The sequence below is a fragment of the Drosophila eugracilis genome, unplaced genomic scaffold, assembly GCF_018153835.1.
Source record: "Drosophila eugracilis isolate 14026-0451.02 unplaced genomic scaffold, ASM1815383v1 contig_353, whole genome shotgun sequence".
Classification (NCBI taxonomy): Eukaryota; Metazoa; Arthropoda; class Insecta; order Diptera; family Drosophilidae; genus Drosophila; species Drosophila eugracilis.
The window spans coordinates 868,892-883,986 of NW_024573209.1; the positions used below are offsets into that span (position 1 = coordinate 868,892).

Genomic DNA, 15,095 nt, shown 5'->3' on the forward strand with positions numbered 1-15,095 from the left:
ATTTATATGCAGCCGAAAGAAACGTAATTTTGTTATGTTTAATTAAATTGAAATTTGAAGTTGAGCCACTTCATCAAGATTAATTATAGTTTTTAATTCGAAAGGTTGAAATCAATCCTAATGAAATTGGGAAACAACTAAATTAGCTAGAAAATGGCAAAGTTACGTTTGGCATCGCTAGTTTCCGTTTTCCAACACTAGTGCTTCAGAAAAAAATCCATCAGCTGTTCGAAATAGTAATTTTTTTTGTAAAAAGTTTTTGCTGAAAAACTAAAACAGACGCTGCTTTAGTTTACCATGAACTTGACTGCATGTACCGCGTAATCCGTAGATCAACGGGAATCGCGTACTACGATGAATCTACGGCCGCGATGCCGCAAGTGGCTGCCACTGGCCACTCAGCAACTTCGACTGCGGAACCTGGCGCGAATTCAGGGATTCAATATTGTGTCTGGGGTGCAGAAAAAGTCGTTGGGGCAGGAGGAGCCAGAAGATGTGCTCCTCTACTACACATTACACACAGACAAGGCCAGTAAAGCGTTCTACACGAGCGAAAAGCTGCCGCAGCGCCACCAGCAGCAAAAGTGGGCGGAGATCTGTACAGATGATGAGGTTTGGAGGAAGACTAATGCACAGTGTGTGTGCGTCAAAGTGTGGAAGTACTTTCCGACGGAGAGAAAAGATGGCCAACCAATTGAGACTGACCACAGGACTACGGAGATGTGTGGGTACGTAGTTTACCTTACATGCGAAATTATACCTATTATACTTTACCTAATTTCAGAAGGGCTCAACTAAGGCCAAACAGGCTGCCGCGTCCCCCCGAACTGCTTTTTAGCTGGGGCGTATACTTCTCCGGCCTCATACCACTGTCACCCCTTACCCTGTCCCAGTGTGGAACTAATTGTTTGGTTTTCCAATTAAATGGTGAGCAATTCGCCTCCCCGTCGATGATAAGCGAACAGGGCTTGCAGTCTCAGCTGCATTTGCACTATCAGATTTATGCGGCGGCCGACGAGCTGGAGGAGCCGCAGGATGCTGGTATCAATTCGCCAGTTGTCAGCCGCAGTTCCAGTCCTGTGCTACGGATGAGTACGATGCGTCATGCCCAGATAAAGTGCCAACAGCAGGAGATTAGGCACAGTAACAACCTGGACAAACTGCTTATGTTGCAACGCTTGCAGCGTTTACATCAGCAGAAGATGCGCCAAATATCCGATGTTTGCCGGGAGATTGCCCGGCTCAGTGTGCACTGTGTAACCAAAAATGAGTTGCGCCTGAAACCCCGCACCACTTCGCTGTCCGGCGATTACTCTGCCCATCATCACCATTCCATGGGCCGTGCCCTTAGTGTATTGCTCGCCGAGCAACAGCAAATAGCGCCACTTACGCTTTACAATGCCCAGCAGCTAACAAGACGGATCGAAGCGCTTAGCGCCAAACAACGATTGCTTAAGGATGAGCGGGAGACCTTTCGTCAGCGCAACGAACGTGCCCGAAAACGCCTGGAGGAAATGAGAGAACAGCGTGAAGCTCTTCAGCAACAGCTCCACAACCAACGACTTCGACTGGAGCAGGAACGCCTTGAGCTACGCACACTGGCACCCCAGCATTTGGAACACCGTGATCAAAAAAGGCATATAGTTCGGCAGGTGAGAGTCATGGAGAAAAATATTGTAATCACCTATTAATAGACCCTTTTATAGGTGGAGCGTCGAATGTCCACTTTGGTGTTGGAGTTGCAGGAGATTTACAACATTCAGAATGTAAGCGGACAGCAGCTTAGCATATGCGGTATCGCCTTTCCCCACATGGAACAATATACAAGCGATTCCCGCCAGGCAGCTAATGCACAGTTAATGGAAAACGTCTCGCCGCTGGCGGTGAGTGCAGCCCTAGGCTATGTTGCCCACTTGGTGCAAATGTTAGCCATTATCATGGATCGGCCGTTGAGAAACCGAATTCTTTATGAGCCATCAAGGGCAAGGATTGTGGATGATATCAAGGAGTTGACATACACCACCAGGGAGTAAGTAAGATGGAATCGTGATTCATAAAACATTGTAACTTGTGTTATTCTATTCCAGATTCCCCTTGTACACTCGCTCTATTTTGCCGTCGCAACAAACCAAGTATGCCATCTATTTGCTGCGCCAAAACGTTTCTCAGCTGTGTTTTGACATCACCGGTCACTGCGATTTGCGGAATACGTTTGCCAACCTGCTGCACCTTTTCAGCACACTTCGTTACATCGAACGAACACAAAGGGATGAGGGCGATGAGCTGGATGGACGTGCAGGCGGCGAGGCGCGTTTGGTCAACGGACTGACTGCTCCGCACCTGTCGCAGTCACATTCGTCTGTGGACATGAACCACGTGCCACTGCCGACAAGCGTCAATGCAGTCAAGGATGCACTACTCCAGCAGCTGTTACCGCCGGGTGTGAGTCAAGCACTGGCCATCGAGGGCTATGCGTCAACACAACGGTAATTATCTATAAGTATAGAATTATAAATAGTTAAAGATATACATACTCGGTATAAGACCTCTGATGATATGACTTAAGTTTATCTGTTTAATAATAGTATTAATACTATAAATATTTAATCATATTTAAATTTATTGCAGCATTTGCCGTTCGGTTGGCTCTTATTCGGATGGCGAGGACGAGTTTCGACCCCGACTAGAACATAGCTATTCCAACTCTGACTCTAACATAACGTTGCAGGTGGAGCGTAGCTGAGCAATTGTAAGCTTTGAAGCGTTTATAACTATAATCCAACAAATGTTCTTCTTATGGGGTGTTCCCGTATTAGTTGGAAATCATATGTATAATTTTAAATTATCCAAGTCAATGGTAAGGCATATGCATAACGCGGTCCATTGAGGGCATATTATTTTTAGCTGTTTAAGATCTCTATGTAAATTCCCGTTTATTGTTTGTTTGCTAATATAAGCTACGAATAAACATTTAATATTTTATACACGTCAAAGGGTGTCATTATGTGGGTTAAAACTAAAATTGATAAAAAATGATTTGTTTTTTGTTTAAATTTTCCGCCATTAGTATTGAAAAGCGTAGAAAACAATAATACAACAACAATAATAACATTTACCGGGTATAGGATCAAAGCTTTTAATACTTTTACGCCCTAAACTTTATACTTGTTCATAAATTTTTAAATTTCAAACTTTTTTATGTACAATTTATCAATAATATTTCAACTGCAACGACAGCGCAAGTGTTGTAAAGTGTTTCGGTCTCTTAACAGTGCACTGTAAAGCCAGCTGATTATCATTTGGCTAAAATTATATCGCTGGCAATTTGCTTCCGGGATTATAAAGTTTTACGGGAATTACTCTGGCAAATAATATATAAAAAATGTGCTGGAGAACGCCTAAAGCATGGCCAAAATAAGTGCAATAATATTTCTAGTGAAAGGAAAGGCGCAGAGCTCTTAAATCAATTGGCTACATGAAGTGAATGTGCATGTGTGCGTGTGGCCCGGGCCTTGGCCTTTTATTTATCGAATTCGTATCAATTAAATTAAAATGCTGAGCAATATAAGGCACTTGGCATTTACGGTGACGATTTGGTAGCCGGCAACTGTGTGTACGACTGATAAGCGGACTACGGGGAATGCCTGTGATTTACGCGTATACTGTGTTTACCCTACCTGTTTACCGCTCAAACAATATAAAAAAGAAAAACTTAGGCGTGATAAGGGGCAGACTTCGTTTACACCTGAAATTGCTCAATAAAGACGTGGCAACAAGACTAAACGAGTACCCAGCATTTATATTTTTATTTAGACAATAAACAGCAACTAATACTAAGAGCTAACTTTCATATCTTATTAAATATTAATTAGTTCAATTCCGGCGCCAAAAGCAAAGGTTCTCCTATCTTAAAGCTCTCTTTTTTTCTCTCTCTTAAAAGTAAACTTAAACTTAAGCTAACTACGCTTGCTCTCAATTTTTGTTTTTAAAATGGCTGAGAACAATGTACCGCTACGTGATTTCGATGAAGAGAGCGAAACGGATTCGGAGACAGAATTGCTCATACGTCGCGATGTTCCGAGCGGTAAAGGCATCAACAATAATAACAACATCAACAGGGGAAGGCTGCGAAAAAGCTCAACGGGCTATAGTGGCGTCGAAGTCGACGTCGGCGCTGGCAGCTCTGCCGCCGGCGGCGGAGGCAGCTTTCTGGGCAATCTCTTTGGATCCAACAGTTTTGGCTCTGCCGCCGGCCAGATACGTTATAGAAATGAGCGGAGTCGCGAGCGCGCCAAAAACTCCAACGGCAACTACAGCAGCATTTCGAAACTGGCGCAATTAACGCACACGTCATCGGGCGCGGGAGCGGGGGCGGGATCGAACAGTGGTGGGAGTGGTAGTGGCACCGGTAGCGGCATTGGAGTAACCACTACGGATAACAATGCAGCAACATCTGCAGGATCGTCACACCCTTCGGGGGATCTCAATAATGGCGGTACACACAGCACCGTCATCGATCCGGAAAATGGAACATCCACAGTCTTCTACCAGCATAATCGACGGAAAAGCAAGAGTCGCAGCATTGGCAACGTCTGCAAGTTGTGTCTTTGCAGGTGAGTTTGCTTACGGTGTGATGCATTGGATATACAACGTCAACGTTGCGTATGCGCAATATTTCCATTTCACTGCTGCAATAGTGGCGGCGGGAGTTGTGGGAAGTAAATGGCGAATCAACAGCTGTGCACTAGTCAACAAAACATCAGAAAGAAGACAAGTTTGATTCAAAGGAAAAATAGTATTTTATTTAAGCTGAAATCAGTAAATCAATGAATGTTATCAGAAGAATAAGGTATTGTAAACAAGTTTGTCTCGAAAACTGATAACAGCGAATTTGAGCATTCTAAATTTTGCATGTGAAAACGGTGTTATGGTCTTAAAAAATAATTTTTTTTTGTCGTAATCGCATCTGATGAAATTTGTTGTTAAAATTTCAAGCTTTCAGATTTGCCTTTACCGACATGATAATTTCCTTGCTAGAATTATTTCGAATATTTCGACATTCGTAATCCTGCTTGATGAAATGAATTAGAATTCTAAAAAATTAGAAAAAATTAAGAGTCCACTCCAGTTGGTTTTTAACTCTTATATGGATATTCTTGATTTAGATAACATTTTTGTATGATCCGACAACTGTAGGTGAAAACAAAAGAATTCCTAACATTTCTATAAATAATTTTTGAATATTAAATATTTGGCAAACAAATCGAGAAAAGCGTTGACCCCTCTCTTAGCCATTCTATCATTTTCGAAATTCAACAGTTTAATGCCAAACAAGTTGTTGTTTTTTTTATGCCACTTGAACATTGTTTATTATTTTTTGGCTTCAGCAAAATCTTTTTGAGGTTCTAAAACGAGCCGAGTGAGCCAAAATAGTATTGTGTTGCAATTCGGTGTTACTTTTAAATTAGATCTTTCAAGAAACACATTTCCAAGAAAACGAATCTAGCTGAAAGGCGAGTGGAGAGATGTATGGGCCGCGTATGTATGACATATACAATGAATGCATCTGTGTGTACAGACATATATAGCGAGATTCCGAGATATATTTTTAATTTACCTAATTAGAGAGGGAAAGAGGCGAGAACTTTTGAGAATGGCTACACATGCGAACCGGCAAACAGGCACACACGTCTGTAAGTAGATCGGAGAAAGAAGGAAAAAAATTAAAAACATTTCGGTTTCTGCGCTACTTCGTACTGCAAATCGATAAACGTGACGGGACCCACAGACGACTAACATGTCTGGGTAAAAGATTTGAACGAATGGAAATAATAACAAAAACACGGCAATAAATAGTGGCCAAGACAAACGAGCTAGCTGGTTGGGTGACAAGGCATAAAGTAAGCGCAAACATTGGTATCCTAACCTCCAGTTTTCTTGCACACCCACTGAGCGTTTACTTTGCGGAACTCTAATTGCCGAAAAACTTTGCCCAAAAAACAAAAAACACACACAACTCCACCCGTTACCTGTGCATTTTTAATCGATGTTTGCCGTGTGACTTGAAACCCGATTGGTGGGCGAGTAAAAAACAAAAATATATACGCTGCTCAAGAAGTCACCAAGAAATGCTAAAAATTCCGAAACCAGTTTCTCAGCTGGTTTTGCTACACACATTGTTGTTTTCAAGGTTTCTAAAAAATACAAACGAGTTGCACAGAAGAAGTCGCTTTATAGGGTTTTTTTTTTGTCGGTCAGACTTTGGTTTTTGTGTTGAAAATTGAAAGTTTCTCTCCTGCCTTTTTGGTGGCTTATCAAAATCGGGTCGATTGTCGACCAAATACGAAACGAAGCCGCGAGCTCCGCAATGCGTAAGATCGAAATTGTGATATGAAATTTGTATTCCAAAATGTTTCTATGGTAGTATAATGAACATACTTCAAAAATTAGACAAAGAAAAGCTTTAATCGAAACCGATTGGCTTTATTTGCATAAACTTTTACCATATAGGAGAAATAAATATTTAAAAAGTTACACTTATTGTACTTGCTTATATAAACGATGCTATTAGCTGGTTAAAAACATTTAGTTGACTACTCAAGATACAGATTGCTCATTCACCATTATTAAATAACAATCTCCAATGTCATCTTTTGACTTTCAAGTGTGTCTTCAACTCTTTATAGCTCTCCTATCGCCCTCTGACCACGAAAATGTCTCGAGGCCTTTACAGATTCAAGTTCTCTTCAATTTTTCGACACCCAGTTTGGGTTTTTGTGAAGGTTTCGTTACTGAGAGCCTAGCTTTTCCGCCTGTTTGAAAGTTTTTCGTTTAATTTTCGGCGCTCAACTCCAATTGCTGTTTCGGTTATATGAGGCTCAAAGATTTCGACAGGCCGATTAGAATTGCAAAGTGAGGCGCCATGCGGCACGGTTTGTTGCTGTGATTTTTGCTGCCACGGTGGCCACTGTGGTGGAACCAACTAGGCGTTTATATTTCCCTATATACAAAAAGATTCCATTACTTCAACTAGTTGAAAAACTGCTGATAACCTTAGTTTTATTATATGTCTTAAAGAAAATAAACTAGTTTTCTATATCGTTGAATACATTTATATAATAATTTAAAACAAAAATTATTGCGATTTTGTATCAAGATCTAAATTGTATAGAAACATTTCTTTCATAATTTTGAAACTACTCGAATCAATCGCTCTCAAGATAATTGTAATTGCATTAAATATAGCCATTGCCAACTGACGACAGACTTTTCCCAAGCTTTTTTCACTTTGCCGCTTGCAAATTAGTCCGCCCCCCTGTCCACCCCCTGGTAACGCCACAAACTGTCAATGGTAACGCCTAATGTTATTATTTTCTAGTCGCCGTTAGCTGTTTATCTAGTTGCGAATGCAAATGGTTGGGAAAAAGGAAAAGCCAGGCTAAAAGGGGGGAAATGCGACAACGATTGACGCCCGCAACTTGGTCTGGCATTGTTTTCCACCCACTGGCAATGTGGGTTAATAACCAAAAGCCAGAAGGCAGCGCAAGCCACACTATTCATAGCTCACCTCATTCCATTCCGGTTACCCGTGGAAGGGTATTTGGTACACGTGTTTCCACTCCCTCAAGAACTATATTTGTCTTTTCCCGCCACCATTATATGTGTTAGCTTCTTGACCGCTTTTAAAGCATTATAATGATAACAATTTATCTTTGCGGCCAAACATTCGATTCAAGTTCATTTTACTTTATATTCGAAATTCAACTAAGCCACGATACATCTACTAAACAAATTTAATTTATTTATATTGTGAAAACGATTCATGTTTATTTCAGCTTTATCTGAAATCAAAATATAACTCGTTTGATTCAGAAAAGGAAATATAAGTCATGGGTTTATTTGTTTTTATTTTTAATTTTTATTTTTGTTCTTGTTTTTTAATCTTGTTGTTATGTTAGTGATAATATTTGATAATTTTCACTAGAAACAGGAGAAATAAAAAATAAAACCTAGTAAAGTAGATAATATGGGTGTGCCTCACTTTGAAATCCGAAAACTAGTCACTTTTCACTTATCTTTAGCACAAAATTGTAAATTAGTTTCTTCGGAATGTGTCATATGGCAGTTAAAAGAAATTTGCTAAGGGAACTGTGGGAAACCGCCGATAGCTGATGCATAAATTACACAAATTATCTACTCAGTTTTTCAATTGCCATTTGTAACCAACTATTTCCTTACTGTTTTCTACAGATTTTCTTCATTATTGTGTAACGTGGGGCTGAGCTAAATCATTTATCTTTCAATTTTAGTAATGTATATAGATGGGATATGTGAAATAAAGGATTGTACGTCAGCAATTGATTGATGTGCAGCTTTTATCGACCGAACCATTATAGTAAAACTCTTTATATCCATTCTTTATCTTGTACATTGACAAAGCGAATCAGATACATTCCAAAATAATATTCTGCGAAATGGTTTATTATTGTTATTTTATAGGTCAAAGATAAATAATAATTTTTTTGTTACTAAACCAAACTAAGCAGATAAGGGTTAAGGGAGCAGCACTAAAAGGTAGAAATAGTTTGTTAAATTGCAACTAATATACTTAAGGTTGGATTGGGTATGGTTTGTTTTTGAGATGAGTTAAAAATTAACGAAAAAAAAGCAGTCCCAAAATTCTGAATTTCAAAATATAGAAAACACAAAAAGTGCGCACTTCAACAGATTTATTTATGTACATTCATACATATATAGTGGCAGCTGTTTAAAGGCTATATTTAATGGGAAAGGCGGAAAACAATATTTGCTTGAGCTATGCAATCGAACCTGCTGAGGTCTACAAATCGTTTTGAAATTTCCAGTTAATTACTCAGAACGAAACGAATTGCGGCAATTGTTTGTTATGGCCACTGCAACTGTTGACGACTGCATTTCAATTCAAACAGAATGCAGGAGGCATCGGCTGAATCACATTTCGTCCGATAAGCGCGTTTTGCAAAAGGGAAAAATGCATTAAAAACGCATCTAGGCGTATTTAACTAGCGTGACACAGTTTGGGATTATGGAGAAACCCGAAGGCTTCGTCGGCAAAAGCGCTGACTTTGAAGTGCAACATGAGTCACTCAGGTGAGCTAATTCTGCTGGCCCTTTTGTTTATTTTTTTATCTTCTGGTGCAGACAAGTCGTTGAACTTTCGCTTGAGCACTTTTGGCAACTTTTTCTTATGAGATCATGGCACGAAATCGTCTGGCCAACGAATGTGTATGGTTATATTGACAAAACTTCGAAGCGGGCTCCATTCGCACACGTCTAGCGCAAGCGGCCAAGTAGAATTGGTCGTTAACAAAAAGCTATAGAAAAACAAGTTTGCTCGTGGGCAAACAAATAAGAGGAGCAGCAGCGTATTGCGTTGATCTAAGCGGGTGAAGCGTAGACCCCTGGCAAGAGCTTATTTAATTAACATCCGAGTGCTAACGAAAGCAACGAGAAGAACTGTTGATTCAGTCAGAAATGGGTCATAAAAATTCACATTCGCAGTCGGTTAATTCAAATTACGCGCTCAGCGCAGAGTTGCCAGATGTGTGTATCATTGTTAAGGGGCAGCTCTGACTAACGACAAACATACAGTTGTCTCTTTCCCTCTTATTGATTTCTCTAGAGACTATAAAGCAGGGTTGTTAAAAGCGCAGACGACGCAGTTTTCATAAGGAATTTTCACATTCCCAATTGTTTTTGTGCATAAGAATTTCGCTTAATTTGCAATCGAATATTACAAAGTGCTTGGTGAATGCGTGTGCCATGTGCCGCGCCTGTGATTATGTGAGAAGGGCCGAAGGAAAAGATCAAATTGAAATTGCCGAAACAGCTGCATTTGCTGAGAACAAAGGCTGCTACTCAGACTACAACAATAATTTGGACAAAATTCAATAATTGCGAATCTCGATCTCGGCCATACAACATGGATGATGCTACATCCCAAAACTCGGCTGCAACGCCCATGACTCGCGAGAATATTCCGCTGTTGAATCGCCAGCGGAATCGCTGGTATCTTTTTAGGTGTGAATCATCATCCATCACTTAATTAAAGGGGGATTTTCTCTATGCTTCTTATCAGTTTCTTTCAGTGTATATAAGATAAACAATTACAGTTAATTGGTTGGGTTCTCTCGCTCTATAGCACACTAAGCCAGGTTTTTCACCTCCCACTCGCACTTTTTCGCTCCCTCAAACTCATCCGCACACAAATGCATACACATATTCCGCTGATTGTTGTTGTCGTCTGAATTTTCACTTTTGTTTATTTTTCGAGTTTTTATTATTGATTTTCCCATCAAGGTCGTCTCCTACTTATATGTATTTGCTTGTCCGACTCCTAGACATTTGTGTTTGGAATTTCAATTGGCCTGTCGAAGCACTTGTCACCAAATAGGGGATTCCCATTCAGAGTATGAATATTATAGATTCAATAACAATTAAAAAAGCCAAAAATATTTAACGGTTCGTGAGAATTTCCTTAAATATGGAGAAAATGTTAGCTATTTAAATCTTTATCTTTAGTGTTTGAAAATGTTCCATTAGTTATGCCAAATGCATTGTATCCAGGGTAGAAACTAAATTATTGCTGTGTTTTATAAATGTCGAAAAGAGCTTGGATTTTGAAACTCCTTCCATAAATTTGTATATAAATTATTTCTTTGGTTGGTTTTAGGTATCAACAAGTTTGAACTATTTGACATCTATTTCATGTCGCATTGTTTTTAAGTATTAACAAAATTCGATGTGAAACACCAAGCAATTGATGAAAAGGCTTAAATGACTAAGGCTAAAGCTCAATATCCTCGCTCGTTCCATGATTTTCGATTGTGGCATTGAGAGGGTTATATGGATGACGGGATATAGGCCGGAAGGATGTTTCTGGCTCACACTATTACCGAAGGCAGCGTGATACTGATCCTTGTTTGTCTTTACAGCTGCTGGCGCAAATGGTTCCGGCCACGGGAGTTACGGGCTCGAACCGTAAATCTGGGTCGAGTAAATACGGAGAAATTCCCGCCGAACGAGATCCGAAACCAGAAGTACAACTTCATCACCTTCCTGCCGCTGGTGCTGTTCGAGCAGTTTCGCTTTTTTCTCAACCTTTACTTCCTGCTGATGGCGCTCTCCCAGTTTATTCCGGACATCCGGATCGGCTACCCGTACACCTACTGGGGTCCACTCGGCTTTGTCCTGATGGTCACCATTTGCCGAGAGGCGGTCGACGATCTGCGACGCCATCAGCGAGATCACGAGGTTAACTCCCAGAAATATAAGCGACTGTCGGCCACCAACGGCAGCGGCTATGAGATGGTACCCAGTTTAAAGCTTAAGGTCGGTGACATTATTATTGTGGAGAAGAACGAGCGGGTACCTTCGGATCTAATCCTGCTGCGAACAAGCGATCGAAGCGGATCGGTCTTTGTGCGAACAGATCAACTGGATGGGGAAACAGATTGGAAACCTCGACTCGCCGTTCCCTACACCCAGAAACTCAGTCGCGATTCGGAGCTGCACAGCATTGATGCTAGCTTCTACGTTGAGAAGCCCCAGAACGACATCCACAGCTTTATCGCCACCTTCTGTATGGCGGACGGCAGCGAAGATACCGGTCTCAGTGTGGAGAACACTCTGTGGGCCAACACCGTCGTGGCCGCCGGCACAGCCACTGGAATTGTCATCTACACTGGCTGTGAAACGCGCAGCGTGATGAACAACTCACAGCCAAGGTCAAAGGTGGGCCTGCTTGACATGGAGATCAACGGTCTGACCAAGGTAAGGATAAAGATCAGTATAATTCTTAGTTGTACATTTCAATAAAGAGTGAAAGTAATTCTACTGACCTGAGTTATGCTCGTAGTTGTTGTTATGTAAATTTGAACAATTCGCTTAGTTATTAATTTAATCTTCTTTAAACTTCAATAGGTTTTGTTCTGTGCCGTGCTGGGACTGTCCTTAGTCATGATGATGCTCAAGGGTTTTGGGGGTCCTTGGTACCGATACATGTTCCGCTTTGTACTGCTCTTCTCCTATATCATTCCAATCAGTCTGCGCGTGAACTTGGACATGGGAAAGGCCTTCTACTCGTGGCAAATGCAGAACGACTCAAATATACAGGGAACTGTAGTCAGATCAACAACCATACCCGAGGAACTAGGAAGGATCTCGTACGTGTTGACGGACAAAACGGGGACACTTACCCAGAACGAGATGGTCTTCAAGAAGATCCATCTGGGCATAGTATCGCACGATGCAGACACTTTCCATCATATTGGACAGATGATACAGAAGCTGTCGGGTAACATTTTACAACAACAGCAGGGCAGCGTATCCAGCTCGAGCAGCGGCGGAGAGTCGACGAAGCCAATTATGTTCGCCGGCAACAGGATGCGTCGTCCGGAGGGATGGCGTGAGTGGGAGGCAGTGCGAGCACTGGCCCTATGTCACAATGTAACGCCAGTCAGCGATGACGAGGACAACCGATCAGTGTCCACGGCATCTACTGTGACTGGCGGTAACAACTCGCCAACCAAATCTGTGATAAACATCGAGGCCCCTGGCAGTACGGACACCGAGCATCAGTATCAGGCTGCATCGCCAGATGAAATAGCGCTGGTTAAGTGGACTGAGCAGGTTGGCCTGACCCTGATTGCCAGGGATCTTAACACTATGACATTGCAGGTGAAGACCCCCAGCGAAGACAGTAAGTTAACCCTTAAAAAAAAGAATATCAGTGCCTATTTTCTATTATTCCGTTCCTTTTAGATGACATTCTGCTGCACTATCAGATTCTGCAGTTGTTCCCCTTTACCAGCGAGAGCAAGAGAATGGGAATCATAGTTCGTGAGAGCAAATCTGGGCAGATAACGTTCTACCTGAAAGGTGCCGACGTGGTAATGTCCAGCATCGTTCAATACAATGACTGGCTCAGCGAGGAGTCAGGCAACATGGCACGAGAAGGACTTCGCACTCTTGTGGTGGCTAAAAAGGTGCTCACCGAGGAGCAGTATTCCGACTTTGAGACACGCTACAATGCAGCTCGTCTCAGTATTACCGATCGCGTCGCAAAAGTGGCGGCAGTCACAGAATCCCTTGAGCGTGAGCTGGAACTGCTTTGTTTAACGGGCGTGGAGGACCGTCTTCAGGAGAACGTACGTCCCACGCTAGAGCTGCTGCGGAATGCTGGCGTTCGCGTTTGGATGTTAACAGGCGACAAGCTGGAGACTGCATGCTGTATAGCTAAATCCTCACAGCTGATTGGTCGGAACCAAGGTCTACATGTCTTGCGTTCCGTTAAAACTCGAACAGATGCCCACCAGGAACTGAATAGCTTCCGTCGTAAGCAGGGGCATGCTCTAGTTATTTCGGGAGAATCTCTCGAAGTATGCCTGCAGTATTACAGACCAGAGTTCCTGGAGCTGGCCACGGCCTCACCGGCTGTTGTCTGTTGCCGCTGCTCGCCCACCCAAAAGGCCCAGGTTGTGGCTCTCATCCAAAAGCACACAGGCAAACGAACATGCGCTGTTGGGGATGGTGGCAATGATGTCAGCATGATTCAGCAGGCGGACGCCGGAGTTGGCATAGAGGGGCGCGAAGGAAGACAGGCCTCGCTGGCCGGCGACTTTAGCATTCCGCAGTTTTCGCACATCGCCAAGCTTCTGCTCATCCACGGCCGAAGGAGTTATAAACGTTCGGCAGCTCTTTCACAGTTCGTCATCCACCGCGGCCTGATCATCACCACCTTGCAGGCGGTCTTCTCGGCGGTTTTCTACCTCAGCTCGGTGGCTTTGTATCAGGGCTTTCTCATGGTTGGTTATTCGACACTGTACACCATGTTCCCGGTGTTCTCATTGGTGCTGGACCAAGACATCACTTCGGAGACGGCAGTCACGTATCCAGAGCTTTATAAAGATTTGTCTAAAGGACGCAGTCTAAGTTACAAGACCTTCTTTATATGGGTACTCATTAGCATATACCAAGGCGGCGTCATTATGTACGGAGCTCTAATACTCTTTGTGGACGAGTTTATCCACATTGTGGCGATCAGTTTCTCGGCTTTAATTATGACAGAACTCATCATGGTAGCTCTCACTGTGAGAACATGGCATAGGTAAGTCTTGTCAACTCTTTCGACTTGTGTATATAACATTAATTCGGCACATCCATTTTCAGGTTAATGGTGTTAGCGGAACTATTCAGTTTAGCGCTCTATCTTATTTCATTGGCCGTGTTACATGAGTATTTCGGTGAGTAATAAATTCCTGCCAATAATTGTACACATAATGATTTTTGTTTTGTTTATAGACTGGGAATTTATTTGGTCGTATGATTTCCTATGGAAGGTTTCCCTCATTACGCTGGTCTCCTGCTTACCATTGTACATAATCAAGTTCTTGCGTAAGAAATGTTCGCCGCCATCATACTTGAAGCTCTCTTAGATGGTGGCTTGGCATCAAATTTACAAATAACAATTGCTCCAGACTTTATAATTTTCATGGCGTTCTGTTCACAATTTAAACGTTATTGTTTAGCACTATACAAGTTGTTTTTTAACTGAGCAGCCATCCCACAAATTTCCCTCGATTTGCCAATACCCGCACCTATCCCAAATATACGTGATATCAGGTTAAACCCCCCTTCCTCGACACAACTTTTCTTTATGATATTTTTGTTTAATTTTAAAAGTTACACAAAATACAAGAGGAAAAGTGATCCGATTATTGTAATTAAAAGCAAACCGATTCTTATTTGTAAGCCGAGGCGAAACATTTTTAATATATATTTCAGTTTTGTATTCCTGTGTGTATTTGAATAATATTAAGTCGCAGAAAACCAAATTATGTTACTAATTATTTAATGATAAAATAAATTAATAATAATTGTATCTATGACTAAAACTGAAATCAATTACAGTGGTATAAAAAGAGATGTAAAACGAAAGATAGATTTTGTATAAGGACTTAGAAATTGAATTGGATTGTGTAATAACTATAATAAATATACATATATAAATGAAATTATTTATTGTGGATTTATAACTTACGAGGAGCTGGTTCCTA

The 15,095-nt window shown here is 41.6% G+C and overlaps 2 protein-coding genes across 4 annotated transcripts; both read left to right on the plus strand.

Moving 5' to 3' along the window:
• Positions 1 to 193: 193 nt before the first annotated feature.
• LOC108110672 (UV radiation resistance-associated gene protein) lies at positions 194 to 2,949 on the plus strand. 2 transcript variants are annotated; one of them, XM_017219791.2, is made up of 5 exons: positions 194 to 728; positions 785 to 1,652; positions 1,707 to 2,029; positions 2,088 to 2,486; positions 2,629 to 2,949. In XM_017219791.2, exons 1-5 carry the CDS (start codon positions 355 to 357, stop codon positions 2,741 to 2,743), a joined length of 2,079 nt encoding a protein of 692 aa, XP_017075280.2. In that variant the 5' UTR covers positions 194 to 354; the 3' UTR covers positions 2,744 to 2,949. The 2 variants fall into 2 exon arrangements, with proteins under 2 accessions (XP_017075280.2, XP_017075281.2); XM_017219792.2 differs by having other exon boundaries at positions 788 to 1,652.
• A 336-nt stretch (positions 2,950 to 3,285) lies between these two features.
• Positions 3,286 to 15,053, plus strand: LOC108110671 (probable phospholipid-transporting ATPase IIB). Of its 2 annotated transcripts, none has more exons than XM_017219788.2 (6): positions 3,286 to 4,613; positions 10,974 to 11,811; positions 11,962 to 12,739; positions 12,802 to 14,146; positions 14,209 to 14,282; positions 14,341 to 15,053. In XM_017219788.2, exons 1-6 carry the CDS (start codon positions 3,991 to 3,993, stop codon positions 14,472 to 14,474), a joined length of 3,792 nt encoding a protein of 1,263 aa, XP_017075277.2. In that variant the 5' UTR covers positions 3,286 to 3,990; the 3' UTR covers positions 14,475 to 15,053. The 2 variants fall into 2 exon arrangements, with proteins under 2 accessions (XP_017075277.2, XP_017075278.2); XM_017219789.2 differs by lacking the exon at positions 3,286 to 4,613 and adding an exon at positions 9,658 to 10,059.
• Positions 15,054 to 15,095: the final 42 nt, after the last annotated feature.